This window comes from Asterias rubens, chromosome 12, assembly GCF_902459465.1.
Source record: "Asterias rubens chromosome 12, eAstRub1.3, whole genome shotgun sequence".
NCBI lineage: Eukaryota > Metazoa > Echinodermata > Asteroidea > Forcipulatida > Asteriidae > Asterias > Asterias rubens.
Genome location: NC_047073.1, coordinates 9,299,290 through 9,317,944, shown reverse-complemented (window position 1 = coordinate 9,317,944; position 18,655 = coordinate 9,299,290). Strand labels below are relative to the sequence as shown.

Here is an 18,655-nt window from a genome sequence, read left to right as displayed (position 1 = left end):
GGATGACCGCGGATTTCGAATTAATTTAACAGCATAAAATACGGATTTTCGGGACGAATTTTTTTTGTTTTCTACACCGGAGGGAACCAATGGATTGTATATAAAGTAAGATTTCCTTATCTTTAGCCAGAGTTAAGTTTTATTTGGGTTGGAACTGTTTATTAACGTCTAAGTTTGTAAAGTTATTTGTCACCGATTTATCCACACACATCACAACACAATGATGATGAATGTTGCATGCAGTGGCATAACTGAAAGCACTGCATGCAATAGGCAGCTAGCATTTTTAATCAATACATCTAGCTCAGCACTCAGTATGGGAGATGGCGGATAATCTTCCGGACGTCGCCACCAATTTATCCGCCGTTAATTAACTCCAAAACCACTGAATTTTTTTATTAGAACTTGTAATTTCTTTATTAATATTATTATATTAGTTTCATGGATGTCGGACACTTCGTATCTTTGCCACTTCGTACCCTGGACACTTCGTACCTTCGGGACACTTCGTACCGTACCCAAATTGGTCACTTCGTACCGTAGGCGGGGTACGAAGTGACCATCAGATAAGTCACTTCGTACCGTCAGCCGAGTCACTTCATACCTTCAGTAAAATTATAAAAGTATATAACTGAATACCTCATGAATTGTTATTATTGCTAAAATGTGAAAGTCCTTGTCAGTGTGAAGTTTAAAATATCGTAATTTAATATTGTAACATTCGTGCGGATCAGCCATTCGTTCCAGTCAGCCATAGAGGGCGCCGCTCCGCTGGAAGTTTTTGAGGCCCGGTGTACATTACGTCATCCGATGTTTCCGGATATATAGGAAAAGATGGAATACCAGTTTTTAAGTTAAAAGTATTTATTTTTAAAACGTGTTTTACTATGATTTTTATTGCTGTGATTTTTATTATGATTTATTTATTTGATATGGACTGTAAAGTGAAGTTCATTAAAAAATAATGATTACTGTTAAAAATATTTGTGGAATATCCTTGGGGTTGTGAAGTGTTTTGGGTGTTTCTTGAAAGTGTTTTTAAGTTGTTCTTAAGTTACATGCTTTCAGTCGGTATTATGATTTATTTATTTGAAATATTGATTTATTAATTTGATATTAGAAATAATGTTTGTTTCCTTGAAGGTACGAAGTGTCTCACGGGAAGGTACGAAGTGTCTCAAGGGAAGGTACGAAGTGTCCAAGGTACGAAGTGTCCAAAGACACTTCGTACCTTCAAAAGGTACGAAGTGTCCAGGGTACGAAGTGGCAAAGGTACGAAGTGTCCTGACACCAGTTTCATAGTTATTATTTTAGTTTCATTTTTGACAACAGGGCCTCAATTTTAAATTTTTTGCTTCCAGACAGTCTTTAAAAAAAAGTGTATGACACAGCAATCAGAATGAGGAAATTACTCCAACCTACGCAGGGGTCATCGTACTTCCCTTCCAACCTAAGTCATGGTTCAACTGGTCCACCAGTTCAACAGGGGTCTCACATAACAGCTTTCAGCTTTCCAGCAACAAAAGACGTTTTGTGGTATGTATTTCTTCTTCATGATGTAACAACCCCCCACCCCCCTCCACCCCTTCCAACAGGTGTCTGTGATATCATTTCTTGTAAGACAGGAAAAGGTCCCCCATCGCTCCTGTGTCGTTGACGAACATCAGATGGGAGGCTCAACAGGACTAGAATTTAAAAGAAAAATTCACAATATTGCAAGACTTCAAAAGCTTTACTGACAGAAGTCTGTTAACAAGGCCAGAATCAAAACAAGAATTTACGTTCAGTAAATTGTTTTGATTTGCACATGCGCATGAAGAAGATTTATCTCATTGTCTTTTGAGTAAGCATAAATCCACAGAATTGAAAGATATTTATTGACTAAAAGTCAGTATTTCAACAACATTTACATGAAGTTTATGGAGTAGGTAAGGTATTATTCATGAAAGACACAAGCCTGCTGCTGGACTTGTCTTGTCTGGTCATGGGTGAATGGCCCAAAGCTAAAGTCGCTGGTCTTGGGCCTGTTGTCTAGTTGAAATTTACAAGCCCTGCTCAAACTATCCGGCCTACGTTTGAGCTAACTAAGTTACAAGGAAAATGTAGCAAGTTGTTTGAATATTAAATGTAGAATGACATATGTTTATGGTCCAGGAGTCAAGGTCAATTTCAGTCAACTGTAATCCTTAGATGTTGTTTTTGTTTGTTTGTGTTCGCAGGGACAAAACACCCACTGGAAACTCAACCATCTTACACATTACAAAATACAGGTGAGATAAAAAGAAACGACAAGATTATTTCCTCTATTTTCAAAACCTTTTTCTGCTGTAGCTAAGGATTTGTAAAGGCCTTGCCTGGTAGGCCTACTTCAGTCTTTGTTAGGGCAAGGCAGCTCTTCCTTAGTAAAGGGCATAATATTTAAACATCTATATATGTATGTACCTCAACGAGAAAGAAATACAAATTTGTACTGGAATTTTTCAAGGGGCAACAGGGCAATGGCTATGTGCATGGAGGCAGTTGTCGTAGTTGCCCTCCATGAAGAATCTGGCCTGCACTTCTGGTATCTCAAACCTCAAACTAACCATGAGTGATGAAAAACTAGAAACTCATCAAGCCTGGAGATACATGGGAGACATCACGGACGCCATGGCATCTGTTGCCCTGGTCTTTGCGTTCCTTCAAAAGTTTAAGATATTCTGATGGAAGTGTCCTATGCCAAAAGAAACTCGCTTGTCCTGTAAAAGATGAAATTACAGGCCTAAAAATGATTCGTTTCTGTTTGACGCATAAAATATGCACTCTGTAGTTATTTTTAAAATAAACTCCATGATCCTTGAGAACAATATTTACACACCCCTCAGATTGAAATGATCATTAAGTTAATTATTAATTTGTTTGTTTATTTTTGAAGGAATATTGGTCTTCATGTCTTGGAGAAGTCCGTCCAGCTTGCTTACCGCCACGCCTTGCAATCTGAAGACCGACCCTATAGGTGCTTTCTTATAGGCTCCGTTACAACGGATAAAGGTAGCGTGACTCATGCATTGTCCAGCTATAAATAATAATAATAATATCAAAGTCTTATATAGCGCACGTATCTACCAAACAAGGTACTCAAGGCGCTGAGTATATGCAAACTTTCACAAAGATGGGTTATTGCAGTGATGGATTCTGAGACCCAATTATTTAGCACCGTACATACATATAAGGGTTTACAAGGTGCTACGGCGCATTAAGCAGCCACAACCAGGAACACAGGGGCGAACCCCTTCTCTCTCCGATAAGTGCACTAGGTTCTTTTACATGCGTTACACACCACATGGGACCAACGGCTTTACGTCGCATCCGAAAGACGAAGCAATGGTAAAGTGTCTTGCTTAAGGACACCAGTGTCACGGCTGGGGATTTCGAACCCACACTCTGCTGATCAGAAACACCAGAGTTTGAATTCGGTGCTCTTAACTGCTCGGCCACGACACTTCCACAAGGTGCTCTACCAACTGAGCTATCTAGCCTTATCTAGCCCGGCTATCTGGATGTTAAATTTGCATGGCTCTACCAACTGAGCCTGTCGTGTACTGTACCCTAATGTTCTGTTCCCACATATGGGAAATTAAAGGAACACGTTGCCTTGGATCGGTCGAGTTGGTCTATAAAAAGCGTTTGTTATCAAATGCATATGTGGTTGGAAAGATGTTTTAAAAGTAGAATACAATGATCCACACAAATTTGCCTTGAAATTGCGTGGTTTTTCTTTTACTTTGCGAACTAACAAGGTCGGCCATATTTGACTCCCATAAATGGCCGACCGTGTTAGTCGACGAGGTAAAAGACCAATTCGGACGATCCAAGGCAACGTGTTCCATTAACATGGGCTGAAGGAGGATGGTTCGAAAGAAAGTGCTATCAGATGAATTTTATACACAGTTTACTGAATGAAGGGGACAGAATCTCCTGCCACACCAGGGCCCAATTTTATAAAGCTGCTAAGCACAAAAATTTGCTTAGCATGAAATATCTGCTTTGATAAAAACCGGGTTACCAACCAAATTTCCACGTGATTTTCAGGATAAGCAAACAACAGCTGAATACTTTTAACAAGCAATATGCAACAAATGGAAAGTTGGTTGGTAAAGCAAATTTTTGTGCTAAGCACCTCTATGAAATTGAGCCCAGCACGCTAATCCGAAGTCCTGCTTAAGTAAACTTTGTTTGTTCAGTCTTAAATTGTTTATATTTTACCCCGCCCCTGTGGTTTATTACTCCAATCTTCCTTCTATACCAGATGAGGAGGGAGTGACCATCACCGTTGACCGTTTCGATCCTGGACGGGACATTCCAGGACGAGCTGGGAGAATGCCGACAGCACGTCTCCCTGGTGATCAAGTGATTCCACTGATTGTATCCATCGCACTGGAAGACGCTCCTACCACGCACAGTGTGGAGGACTTCTCCACTGTATTCAAGGTATTGATACATCTTTAAGAAACCTCTATTTAAGGGAAGGTATATGTTTGGTAATCACTTATTCAATTTATGGCAGTATAAAAACTGTTTGTTAGAATCATACAGCAGCTTTTGATGATATAAAACATTTCACTTCGAAGTAATGTGGTTATGTAAAATGATGACAGTTTTTAGGCCCCAAAATTTGAATCTGAGAAGGGTTACTGGTAACACTTTTAAGATGATATGTATTCCTGTTAGGGATTATTTTCCTTGATGGACATATTCACTCCTGATTTTTGGCCATATCTCAAAAGCACGACCACCTTTTGAAATTAAATTTTCAGATGTTACATGTGTACATTGATATAAGTATTGTTTGAAGCTTTGCATGGTGTAGAGAAATAAGAAGAAACTATAAATAAATAATTAACTTGCGGGTACAACCATGTGTTAATCTCTTAGGGTGAGTGTTGGCTCCGAAAAGAGCCGGTTGCTCATCCATCCAGCGCTACTGAAGCTCCACCACCGCCAGCAGTCCAGCATTCTCCTGAAGACGAGCAGAGTATACTGTTCGAAACGTCGAGACCAAACCGGCTCTTTTCAAAGCCAACACTCACCCTAAGAGATTTACACATGGTTGTACCCACAAGTTTACTATTTATTTTTAGTTTCTTCTTACATTTATATAGGATTAAAGCATTTGAACGGTTCCAAAAACCAAAGGTATACTTTGACTCTATCAGTCCATTTTAACTCGTCCACCTAGACGGCACTGGTTTCATTTGTTACATTTTTTATCCACAACCTTTTTATTTGTTGTTTTTAGCTGATCGAGCACGGCTGCAGCAGTCGAGACACCCTGGACATGAGCAACCTCCTCTCCTTTCGTATACACTGCTGTTGCTATGACAGCACAGATGCCGTGACCTTTAACCTCCACGTGGGTGCAGTCACCATGGGTTCAGTGCTCGAGGCCACCCCTGTCAACCCAGTACCCATTATACCCACAGCTCTTGCCAGGAACTTAAAAGGACCCCTTAGTCTGAGTGAGATTCAAGGGGTACCTAAAATTGGGTAGGTTAATATTTTACTTTCTTTGTCAAAAAAACGAAGATTGAGTGAATAATTGAAGGGTTAATAGACTGTGCAAGTCTCACGCATATTCAGATTTCTAAGACCAAGTTTGTCACACACACAAAATTGTTTGACATGTTCACAGGGTATTATGTTTCTTCAAGCACTTTAGTTTAACATCATTTATGGCTTTAAAATTAAGAATATTTATTGAGAAAATAGAATTTAGTGATAAAATATGGAAAAAAAAGTAACTTTAACAAATTAACGAAGAAAACTATTGAGACTTTGTTTCAGTTTGCTCAACTGACGTTTACGTTATCATCAAACCTACGTAGTGGTTGCACAAATTCAGGCATGATTCACACTACATACTGCATGCACTATAGAATCATTGAGGACGTATAAGCATCCTCATCCAAAGTTTTAATTGTGTTTCCATGTTAATGTTTTAACTAATTACTTTTTTTAGAATGTTGTATTAATGTAATTTTAAAAGATTTGTTACCAGTACAAATTATAGTCTTCAATAGACTTCTTTTTTGGTTTTTGATACAAGCGAAACTTGCCCTGTCTTCTGTTGCATGAGTTAAATTTATCTAAATTTATTTGTAGGATTTACTGGGCAGGCATCAGATTTACCTTTCTGTTAATATTTCCATTTTAAATTGTTATTTTGGTTTTCTCCCTGATTTTCAGCTACATCACAATGGATCAAACGCGCAAGCTGTTACTGCTACTGGAATCAGATCCAAAAGCCTTCACTCTCCCACTGATCGGCATGTAAGTGTCCTCATGAATATAATATTCCATTTTCTCAAATGTATGAGACAGCTTACCCATTTCAGTGCCAGGCCAAACTTCACGGCCCGGCTTAACTGCGGAATTCTGCCCATCCTGCATGTACAATTTTACCCTCACACTATACACATAGTAATCATGGGCGAGGTGGCTAACTTATGGTGAAGTGTTAAGTAGACAGGTTTGAGAACCTTATCAGGGCCCAGTTTCATAGAGCTTCTTCAGCACAAAAAGTAGCTAAGCCCAACAATACTGACCAGAATAAGGTTACCGGCCAAATTACCATATCAAATGTACAATTTGTGATTGGCAGCCAGCTCATTTCTGCTTAGCAGACAATTGTTAAGCAATATTTTCTGCTTAAGCGGCTCTATGAAGTTGGGTCCAGCAGGTTACTCTGTAGTCCTCTTGGTTTTGATTTTGATTTCTTTGATTCTCCATTTAGTTGGGTGAGTGGCCTCAGTAATCTGTGCAGCCCTCTGGTGTGGGCAAGCTGCCTCAGGTACATGTTCAACAACAGCATACATGAAAGGTAAGACATCATTCCAGTTGAGTAGAGTCAGATGAGTGTGAGCTTTTTTCCAGTGAGTTTTCTGCGAGCAGTCCTTCAAACATGATGAGTTTGATCTCTTACTTAAGTCTGTCAGCCAGTTGACTGCCAGGTCCCCGGCCTGATAAAGGACTGCAATGCCACCATTAAGGTGACAGTGTGGTCAGTCTGCTATCATATGCAGGTCTGATACCACACAGAGGCAACAAAGGCGATTGCCTCCATGCCCCCTTGTCATTGCCTTGGTGCCATTGAAATGCTCCAGTAGAAGTTTACAATTTCCTCATAGGGTGCCCTTTATCAAGGAGATTATGCCTTGGTGTGTAGCATACCGACCTACTTTGTTTATCATCTGGGGTTCACCACAGTCACAAGGTGGGGATGCAGAGTAGCCCCAACTGTGTAGACTAGATAAATCTGAAACTCTTGTTTGGTGTTTTTGTTTTTGTTTACAGAGTGTGTACCGCAGAGCAAGGATTCCTCTTGGTCATGTTTTCTCCGTCCCGTCGTCAGCCGGTTTTCTATGAATGCCATACCCTGGGCAGTGGTGACAAACCAGGCTTTGAGTTAGTGGGCTGCAGGGAAAACATCCACGTATACAAGGTATGAAACACAAAGTATAAAACCCCCCTGACAATTTCATGTTTGTTATTGATCTCCCATCAGAAGGTTGACATTGTGGTACTTTGATTCAAGGCCGAGTCACACTGCAGCGATATTGAAAACAATAACGATCACGACGCAAAGAGAACGCATTCTAAGGGTTGAATTGCTCCACGCAGAATACACACATGCTCATTCAACCAATAGAATGTGTTCAATTTGCGTCGTGATCGTTATCGTTTTCGTTATCGCTGCAGTGTGACTTGGCCTTTAGTGTTTCTAGGTATAATGGGTTTTGAGCAATTGCATGGTCTGGTAACACCATGTGTGTATATCTATATTGTTGCGTAGATTTGTTCTTGAGGAGCCCAAGCTCTCGAGAATATACCTACATGTACACATCAACGGGTGTACAAGATGCACAGGGTTTGACCGCAAACTGAGTTACATTGGTGTGTTCGTTTAGCTTCCCTAGGTCGACCCCGGTCTGCCCTGGTTCGTTCAAATAGCTTTGATGGGGGCTCACCCAGGTCAGCCCCCAGTTCCCTGCTTGTGGAGTGGGTCACTTGGGGGTGACCAGAGGTGCATGCCGTCACCATGAGAGGGCTCTTGTCAGGGGCTCACCCGAGTGAGCACTGCAAGATCGATCCAGGGAAGCTAAACGAACGCACCCATTGATACTGAATACTAAAGCATTATTCTTGATTATGTCATAATGATTTAAAATTGCCTAGAATAATAATAGAAATTTTAATTCCCAAAGGCGCATAGCACATTGTTTAAAGTACACATAATTTAAGAAAAAATAAAGAAACGGTACAGTGCCCCAACCACAGTACGATGATACGTCTGGTTTTATTATTGGTGTTCAGGTGATCTTCCCACTAGGAAAACTTGACAATTTCCTACAAGGGGTTTCTAAGAGAACTAAAGTTACTTAAAGGCATTGGACACTTTCGGTAAACAGTATTGTCCAAGGCCCACACTTTATGTATCACAAATTATATATAAAATAACAAACCTGTGAAAACTTAGGCTCAATCGGTCATCGGAGTCAGGAGAAAATAACGGGAAAACCCACTCTTGTTTCTGCACGTTTCGCCATGTCATGACATGTGTTTAAAATAAATCCGTAATTCTTGATATCAAAGAATTGATATTGTTTTAATGTTTTCTCAAAAAGTAAAGCATTTCATGGAACAATATTTCAAGAGAAGTCTTTCACAATTACCTTCTGTAAACCCTGTAAATTATTTGTAAATCTGTGAACTTTTGGTTTTTTGTCTGTACCGAAATTGTCCAATGGCTTTAACTAAAAGAGCTATTGAAGTTACTTATTACATAAGCACTACCCTGACATCAGTAATGTTTTGATCCTCTATTTCCACAGCACGGTGAGCAGACAGCCCGCTCCCCTGTACAGCTTGAGTTAACCACAGCAAGAGATGGTCCTAATAGGGCAATCTTCATGGAGGCTCTGAAGCAGTATAAACCCAACAGGTGCGGCCAAGCGTTTCTTCATATTTCAGTTGAAAACTTATCGATTAATTAATACAATACAATACAAAACAATACAATGGGTTTTTATATAGCGCCATTTCATTTAGACCGCAGCGCTTTAAACAAACAATAGCAATGCAAAAAGTACAACAAAATGAGCACTGAAGCAATAAACAGAAACTAGGGAAAAATATGCTTTCTTGAAAATAGGCAGTGAATTGGAGGTGCCTATGGTGATGGGAAGATGGTTCCACAGTCCTGGAGGGGCTAAGGAAAATGATTTAGATGCAGCGGATTGAAGAGATTTGCTGCTAGGTCAGAGGGAATTTATATATAGCGCCAAAAACAACCAAACTTGGGCACACTTTCTCATAGGTGTGATGCTCAGTGATTCTGCTTGGTATGATTTCATCTCGTTACTTTTCCTTTTATTTACAGCCTCGATCTAAAAGGCACGCCTCACCCAACGCCAAGTCAGCCACCACTGCCACGCCCACATTCAGTTGCCATGGCAGGGGAAGAGGCACAGACGATGCCCCGCCCCAGCCCCAAGCCACTGCTCGACAAGGTAAAAAAAACTGTCTCCCAGTGAACATTCAGTTTTACTTTGCATCGGAGCATTGTATATTATTACATTAGGCTCTCCATACAAGTACTCATTATTGCAAAACAAATACTAGGCCAAAGGTCAGTTATACTCAAAAAGACCCGAAGAAGGCTTTATTTTTGTAATTTTTTTATTTTTTTATTTCTAGAGTCCAACTGTGAAACCAAGTGTACCAGAGCTGTCAATCCTGTTTGACAGCTTCCTTGAAGACTCACTCCTTGATGTACCTCAACCCCAAGACTCTATGCCCAACTCCAAGATCCACCATCAACAGCAACCTCGAGGCTTCTTGACAAAACAGACATTTCAACCCTCCGTTAACATGCAACCTGCTCAAGAAAATCTATCAGAGCATGGTCATAATGTGGGTGTGGACAGACACATGATGAAGTCAAGTCATGTTGACACACCGCCAGGACGACCAGGACCTCTGAGACCTGTTGATACCAACGTGGTTCAGACGAGTAGGAAGATCGGACAAGGCGGTCATCACCACCTAAATGAGAAGCAAGTCTTTGGCAAACAGGCACTCGGAACTGGAGAGATCATCAACAGGAATGCTACTTCCGTTTCAAACAGAAGAAGCCAACAGCAATCTGTCGCAAACCCCACCAGGACAAGATGTCCAGAGAGAAAGTCACTTTCTAATTTTGGGACTGCTCTGAGCAAACCACTAACATCTAGAAAGAGTGAAATCTTGCAGAAGGCATTGCCGCCAAGTCACAATCATCAGGCAGCTTCCTCGACAGATAAAAGTGTTGCTCCCGCTAGAAGGATGTCTTATCCCATACCAGTCTCACAGAGGAATAGGAAGAGCTCTACCAGCAACCATCAACTACCTGCTCCGAGTGCGCGGACTAGACAAGCTGGCGTTATCCTTCATTCTGAGGCCTCAGGGAGCTCACAAGCAGAGAGACCGATGATCCCAAACCAACACCCTTCCTCTGGATCTTCCTCGAGAGTGTCTCCTGGACCAGCCGGTCAACATGCTGCACAGACAGGGTCAAGCTATTCACCATTGTCGCCACCTAATACACCTCATGAATCTGAACATCTATCTGTTGTCCATGCTACTCCTGAAGAGTCTAAAACCCGACACACCCCATTGTCTAACTCTTCTCATGCCCCATCCCATCCAGGCCCAAGGATTTCCTCGATTCCGAGATCGCAGTCGACAGCTGCTTCTCATCAACAGAAGATTTCTACTGTGAATTCTCAAGCAAGCACGACGGTTCCTTTTCAACAACAGTCTTCTAGTCCCTGGGATGACAAACCTCATGGAAACATGGCCTATAAAACAGAGGTCTCTGGATCAAACCAATCTAACAAACCAAGTGGCCTTTCTCAAGAACTGTCTAACACTCTCATTCCCCAAGGTCAAGCAACTAGATCCTCAGCTCCAATCACCCCCTCTGGATTTAAACAGCATGGGAAAGAACAGCCAATTGAACACCATGGTGTGCATGGCCAGCAACAAGAGCAGAACAGGGGGGAGATAGACCAGGGAGGTAACGAGTTCATGTTGCAACTGAAGCGACAGGAGCAACTAATTGAAAAGCTTCAAGCTCAGGTAAGTGCTTCCCCTTGAAGAAAGTAGTTAAAAGAGACAAGAAAAACATGATTACATTAAAAGAGACAAGAAAAACATGATTACTGCGGTAGTCATGTTTTTCTTGTAACCAGTGGTTGAATCGAGTTCAGTTGTCAACCACCGGTTCTTCTCAGAACCAAGACTACTTAAAGGCAGTGGACACTATTGGTAATTACTCAAAGTAATTATCATCATAAAACCTTTCTTGATTACGAGTTATGGGGAGAGGTTAATAGTATAAAACAATGTGATAAACAGCTCCCTCTGAAGTAACGTAGTTTTCGAGAAAGAAGTATTTTTCATCGGATTTGATTTTGAGACCTCAAGTTTAGAATTTGAGGTCTCGAAATCAAGCATCAGAAAGCACACAACTTCGTGTGACAAGGGTGTTTTTTCTTTCATAATTATCTCGCAACTTCGACGCCTGATTGAGCTCAAGTTTTCACAGGTTTGTTATTTTATGCATATGTTGAGATACACCAACTATGAAGACTAGTCTTTGACAATTACCAATAGTGTCCACTGCCTTTAAAGGCAGTGCACACTATTGGTAATTACTCAAAATAATTGTTAGCATAAAACCTTTCTTGGTGACGAGTAATGGGGAGAGGTTGATGGTATAAAACATTGTGAGAAACAGCTCCCTCTGAAGTGCCATAGTTTTTGAGAAAGAAGTAATTTTCCATGAATTTGATTTCGAGACCTCAGATTTAGAACTTGAGGTCTGGAAGCCAACCATCTAAACGCACACAACTTCTTGTGACAAGGTTTATTTTTCTTTCATTATTATCTCGCAACTTCGATGACCGATTGAGCTCAAATTTTCACCGGATTGTTATTTTATGCATGTGTTGAGATACACCAACTGTGCAGGCTAGTCTTTGACAATTACCAATAGTGTCCACTGCCTTAAAAGATATTTACACATGGTGCTACCGCAAACCTTACCTTATGAAAACTTTGGCTAAATACGTACTTACGATTAAAACAAGTTCTTAGTTTTGTAAAGTCAATCCATACTCTTGAAAGAATTGTCCGAGCGTGACAGTGTTAATATTCTAATATTCACTAACGTAAAACTGGATATTGTTTTGGATTTTTGATTTACAGATACAAATGTTACTTACAGCCCAGTCTGCTCAGACTAACCATCAACTTCCAGCTGGTCTCATGTCGCCTCCTGCCACACCCACTTCCTTTGATTCTGCCAGTCAGGAAGGAGCAACACCCATACCCAACCACACTCCAGCCACAGATGCAATGTCTACTCCCTTCAATACTGTCAATCAAAAAGTAGCCACACTCTCACCACGCCCTAATAACCAAGATAAAGCCAGTCCCAGCACCCACTCAATCTCGACGGATACAGCATGCGACACACTCCTTCTGAAAACCACATGCAGCATGGCTGTCATGACCGGTAAGAGCCTGCTGTGGCCAGATGGAACCAGTTCCCCCGTCAAAACAAAGAATCAGTCAACAGGCATTACACCACACACAAGCCCAGCAAGAGATCCTCCACAGCCAGCACTTCCGAATAGAAACCAAGACTCGACCTTTGACACCGAAATGACCTTGGAGAGTAACCCAGACATGACCCTGCCTCTTCAGCAGACAAGGGATTATACACCAAGCGAAGTGTTTGACGTTAGTGCCGTGGATCTTCAGAGTTTTGCTCACGACATTTCAAGAAGTAATGAGTCATCTCCAGCAAGGTATACTGATAACAACTTTTTCTAAATCAAAATTGACAATTTTTTGTCCTAATCAGATAGAGTGCAGGAGCATATTGTTTATATTATTGGCTGGTTTGACTGGTGCACGTTTCCCTCCATCCTACAATCTATACTGTTTTAACATTAATGTAAATTCCTACCTTTAGCTCCCCTGAGTTATTTTCATCTTGAATATTTTCTGGGAAGTTGATACACAATTTTTGTTCTCTAAATCAGGACCACTTCATTTGATATTATCACCTGTTGGTTGGATGGTATGTTCCTTAGACTGAGAGCTTTGGAAGGAATTAGGAGTGGAACTTGCAGAGGATACCACAGCAAAAGCACAGGGCACCACGGCAATTGCTGTTGGTGCCTTGGTCTAAAGGAACACGTTGCCCTGGATTGGTCGAGTTGGTCTTTGAAAAGCGTTTGTAACCGTTTGTTATAAAATGCATATGGTTAGAAAGATGTTTAAAAAGTAGAATACAATGATTCACACAAACATGCCTCGAAATTGCACGGTTTTCATTTTACCTCGTCTACTGACACGGCCGGCCATTATGGGAGTCAAATTGTTGACTCCCATAAATGGCCGACCGTGTTAGTTCGCAAAGTAAAAGGAAAACCTTGCAATTTTGAGGCAAACTTGTGTGGAACATTGTATTCTACTTTTAAAACATCTTTCCAGTCATATGCATTTTATAACAAACGGTTACAAATGCTTTTTATAGACCAACTCGTCCGATCCTTTTAATTCAAAGCCTTGATCTTAATGTTTTGCTTATGAAGACACAGCCCTCTAAAGAAATTCTGATTTGACATTCTTGCATAATTTAGTCTAGACCTTGATGTTTGACCTCGAATCGATTACTAAGCATTCATCTTATTTTAATTTTAGAAGCCCAGGATGGGTGTCTGACAACGATCGCGACCCAGCCCACCCTACCAATCCCCAGCAGCAGAGGCCACCCCAAGATGATCCAGACACGACCCAAGGCACATACCCCATGCACAGTCTCCACAGCCCGGTGCTTGGTGAGAGTGCCAGCACCTGCGCCCCACCAGGGAGGAGAGACCTCTCTGACTCGGACTCTAGTTTTGAGAGGAGTGACGTCAACGATGTCGGGAGTGGACCTGTGGAGGCTGATGACGAGACGGTCGACCCCCCTGCTAGTCTGCTGTACAAAGACAAGAATCAATTTTACCAAAATCTTTTGGTGAGCTCACTTTTGATCATGTGTTCTTTGTTTGTTTGGGTTTTTTTTCTTTTAGACTCAATTATCTACTAATCACACCAATTTTACAACATAAGGTTGGCCACCAACATTTGCTCTGCAAATTGTGGAGTGATAGCTTCATTTATTGAGGAGTACATTTCGTGTTTAATCACTCCGTTTAACGGAACGAAATAACAATTGTTGAAACTTGTGTGGTGTCAGCAATAGAAATTATATCTCTTACCCAATAGATATCATAGAAGTGTCCAGATTAATATCTAGTTCAACAGGCTTAAGAGCTGAACAATCTAACAAATTGTTTCAAATCCAAATACCAGCGGCGACTTTTTTTTTATATCAATTTAAATTGTTGTTGTAGGGCAATATTGAACAGATGCTTACCGACCAGTCTATGGGTCTGCATCATCAAGGTCATCGTGATGCAGATGAGGTTGCTATGACAACTAAGGAGGAGGCCAGACAGCTTGAGTTTAACCCTGAGACGTTAATGGACAGATCAGTCACGTACAGGTAAGGATAAGGAAACAAAAAACAAATTCTTTGGGTATTTATTTCTGGTTTAGAAATCATTAAGTCCACAAAAGGGGTTCTTCGGGCTGGAGAAACTGTAGACTCTGATTAATAACAAACATTTTTGAGATGTTCAAAACAAATTCTATCATGGTTTGTGAGAATAAAGATGTTACAGCGGAAGTAATTTGTTAGGTGGGGTTTGCCGTAACACCATGTGAAGATCTCTTTTGAGTACTGTTGGTTCTGAAAAGAACCGGTGGTTGATAACTTGATACATCTTAAATATATTGATCCATCCAAACAACGAGTGTTTAAATTATTTTATGAACAACAAAACTATTTGAGATGTTGAAAACAAATTTGTATCATATTTTGTGAGAAAGAAGCTGTTGAAACAGAAGTAATTTGATCCATTTAAACAATGAGTATTTTATTTTTGGTTCTTGCAGGTCAATGTGCATGCTCAATTCTGATTTCTTCCCTCGCATCAACTACGTCTCATTGATGGATGTGGACCTGGACTCTCCCAACCTGAGCTATGAGGCAAATGCCATCGCTATGAAGTACCTGACTGAAGAGGAGCTGACCCAGCTCTCCGCAGGGTTCAAAGGTCAAGGTGCAACTCCACTCACCAAGGTCAACCCTCTTTTGAGGAGCGCGCTTACAGGGGTTGCCGATCCTGGCCTGCAGATGAGCAGCACTGGCTTCTCCGCTGTGGATCTCTCTATGGCCAGCCGGAAGTACATGGAAAAATATGGACTGCTGGAATCGCCAGAGGGGCAAAAGCCTGGGCAGGTGAGAGGCACTGGTGGGGCGGCTGCTGTTGAGACCCGAGGGGTGGGTGGTGTAAGAACAGAACGGAAAGAGTCCTGTGCGAGGAAGCAACTATTAAAGACCTCAAAGCGGGTTACGAAACATTCTGTGGAATCTACTGCAGCTGGCAGTCGTTCGAATGGTAGAGATTTGGTACGGGACAATGAGCAGGTTGATCGGCACATCCAGTCTGCTGGAGGAAGACTTAAGGAAGTGACTCCACCCAAGACGAGGATGGGATTAGCAGAGATGGAACCCCCACAAAAGCCACCAAGGTGCTTCCACGGTGCACAACCACAAACTACTGCTGCACCCACTAGGCAAACCAACACCCAGAAGGGTACCAGACCGGGTGGGACGACCTCACCCACTGGGCAACACAAGAAGACTGGGATCAAGGTAACAGTGGGCGAGAAAGCTGATGGAGGTCAAACATTGGATAGATTGAATATTCTAGACGTGCAAAGATTGAAGCAACTGCCCAAGCTGTTTTAATATATTCAAGTTCCCCTTAATGATTATGAAGACATCTTTTGTCGGACAAGAGGCTTATGGCCGCAGTCACACAAAGTCTTTTTTATGTAGTGTCCAAAGTAGTGGTTAAATTTGTCCTTATGTACATTGGTGAAAGCTATTGGATTCCTTTGTTTTAGTTGGTAAATGAAATAATCACACAGTTCACCAATTTGTGCATGACTACACTGCTTTATCTTCTCGTAAGGCAAAATAGATGTAAATAAAAAAATTACTTTGATGGGGGAATTGAACCAATTGGATAGGATAAATCAAAGAAATATTTGTAATATTTTCCTCATGGTTGTGAAAGTCTTGTAAATAAATGTGAAGTTTTTTATATGATCTATTTGTATATAAAATTTAAAAGCGTAGTTTTATTTATTAATATAGATATATTGTACAAAGTAACTTTAACTAATACACTTGCAGGTCAACAATGCGTAAATCTCTTTTTGGAGGAATGTTGGCTCTAAAAAGAGTTGGTGTGGTCCGGATACCACACCTTTGTAGCCAATACTTCTCCTGAAAGATATTTGTACCTAGCTACGTATCTTCAAGTTTATTAGTTATAGTTACTATACCCACTATAAATTGTGTTTTTATTTACAACTTGTGTTTTGTTTTATCCTTTTACAAAAAAAAGAAATATAAAAAAAAGTGTTTTGTAGTGATGTAGATATTTTGAATATGCTTCTGTGTGATTTTATTAAATACATATTTTAAAAAATATCAGATTATTTCAATGTGTACATTAATTGTCATTGTTTGTCATGTGCCATTTTCTCTTAAATTGTTGTGCGTTTGGTGGTGCATGCCACGAAATAGGGATAAAACACAGATTCGGCCTCATTTATATTTTGTAGGCCCTAAAAATATTCTCTATTATACATAAACTGCGCCAATAAAGTATCTAAACACTTACAAATGGTCAGATATATCGGAACCTGAAACAGTATGCCAAAAAATAATTATTCATTTCGAGTCACCGTTAATTTCTGCACATTTTGACACATCTTGTGTTGCGCTACGATGTTGTTTGGTGGATTTAAGGGCACTTGAGTGGCTTAAGGTCGAATTTCAAAAGTTGCAAAAGCCCCTATTCAAGCTAGATCGTTGTATTGTGACGAGTAAGATCGGCGTTTCTTTTGCTCGCCTTTTATAAATGATGTTTTTTTGGTCGCGTTTTGGATAAATCGGTTGCGATGAACATACCAATAATTGTCAGTAACCAAGCAAAGGGGTCAAAGATGGGAGGCATACAACAATGGTAAGCAAGGAAAGATGTTTCAAGATAACAAAAAAGATGGCTCAAACGACCAAACAGGAAAGAGGACGGACCGTTGGTTTGATAGAAGCCGGTACGTCGATGCGAGCTGCAGCTCATCAGGTAAAAACGTCACCAGCGACGGTCAGTAAATGGTGGAATCGCTACCAAGCTCAGGGAAATGTGGACGACCTGAAAAGGAGTGGCCGTCCGAGGGTGACTTCTGCAGCAGAAGAAGAAAGTGAACAAGTCCATAAAGCCTGACACCACTCTCGAGGGGTTTGCGACGCATCCTGATCAGGAAATGGCAGGGGATTGACCAGGGACAGATCAGAGGTCTCATTGAGAGTATGAGAAGACGACTCCTTGCCGTTCAGGACAGTGATGGAGGACACACCAAGAATGGGGGACAGGATAACAGCAGTTTTAGAGTTAAAGATACGGCAATTAATTTCATGGTCATGTAAACGAAACGAGTTTGTGTCTTTTGTCTTGATTTTGTATGAGTGTGATGCTTATGTGAGTTCCCTTTTGGAATTGGGGTGAATAGGGGCTTTTGCAACTTTTGAAATTCGACCTTAAGCCACTCAAGTGTCCATAAATCCACCAAACAACATCGTAGCGCAACACAAGATGTGTCAAAACGTGCAGAAATTAACGGTGAATAGAAACGAACAATTAAATTTTTGTATACTATTTCAGGTTCCGATAAATCTGACCATTTGTAAGTGTTTAGATACTTTATTGGCGCAGTTTATTTGAAGAGCCTAACAAAAGTGATACATTGTAAAAGTTGAGGTATTTTGGATGACATAGCCCCTGAAATAACTTGTCGTATTTGCCGAGAGGCGAGGGTTTGCTTGGACTTTTGGAAAATTACACCCGTCCGAATTTTTGTTTGCTTTTTTTTTTAAAGTAGAATAACTCGACTGGCACTCCCCGAATCACCGTGTGTACATGCAGGTTGGGCTTGATACTCCATCAAATTGTCCTACTTGTTTCCAAGAACCAAATATAATGCATGTTTATGACGTCATCGAAAAACTGCATGAGCACGTTTTCCTTATGACGTCATTGATGCATGTGTGCTTGCTGTTAAGTCAGTCAATACTGGGGGGGGAAGAGACAATCAATGACGTTACAATGTACTCAGTGGACTAACTGGGAGACTTTCGTAATTCCCCTCCAAAATGAGATTGATAAAGCAACGAAGAAAGGGTCGAAACACAAAAGAGCCCTTCGAAAACCTCAAATTAGGGGCTTTCACTTAAAGGCACTGGACAGTATAAGTAACTACTCAAAACAATTTTTAGCATATAAACTTACTTGGTATCAAGCAATGGGGGGCTCTTGGTAATATAAAACATTGTGAGAAACAACTCCCTCTGAAGTAAGTTTTCGAAGAAGTAATTTTC

General features: G+C 40.8%; 1 protein-coding gene across 1 annotated transcript; it reads left to right on the top strand.

Moving 5' to 3' along the window:
- The first annotated feature begins 13 nt into the window (after nucleotides 1-13).
- On the top strand, nucleotides 14-16,664 carry LOC117297739 (SCL-interrupting locus protein homolog). Its single transcript, XM_033780888.1, has 16 exons — nucleotides 14-105; nucleotides 1,362-1,536; nucleotides 2,220-2,270; nucleotides 2,915-3,030; nucleotides 4,289-4,470; nucleotides 5,279-5,526; nucleotides 6,226-6,309; nucleotides 6,773-6,859; nucleotides 7,333-7,480; nucleotides 8,871-8,980; nucleotides 9,419-9,548; nucleotides 9,736-11,157; nucleotides 12,289-12,893; nucleotides 13,795-14,113; nucleotides 14,493-14,644; nucleotides 15,097-16,664. Exons 2-16 carry the CDS (start codon nucleotides 1,400-1,402, stop codon nucleotides 15,953-15,955), a joined length of 4,650 nt encoding a protein of 1,549 aa, XP_033636779.1. The 5' UTR covers nucleotides 14-105; nucleotides 1,362-1,399; the 3' UTR covers nucleotides 15,956-16,664.
- The last annotated feature ends 1,991 nt before the right edge of the window (nucleotides 16,665-18,655 follow it).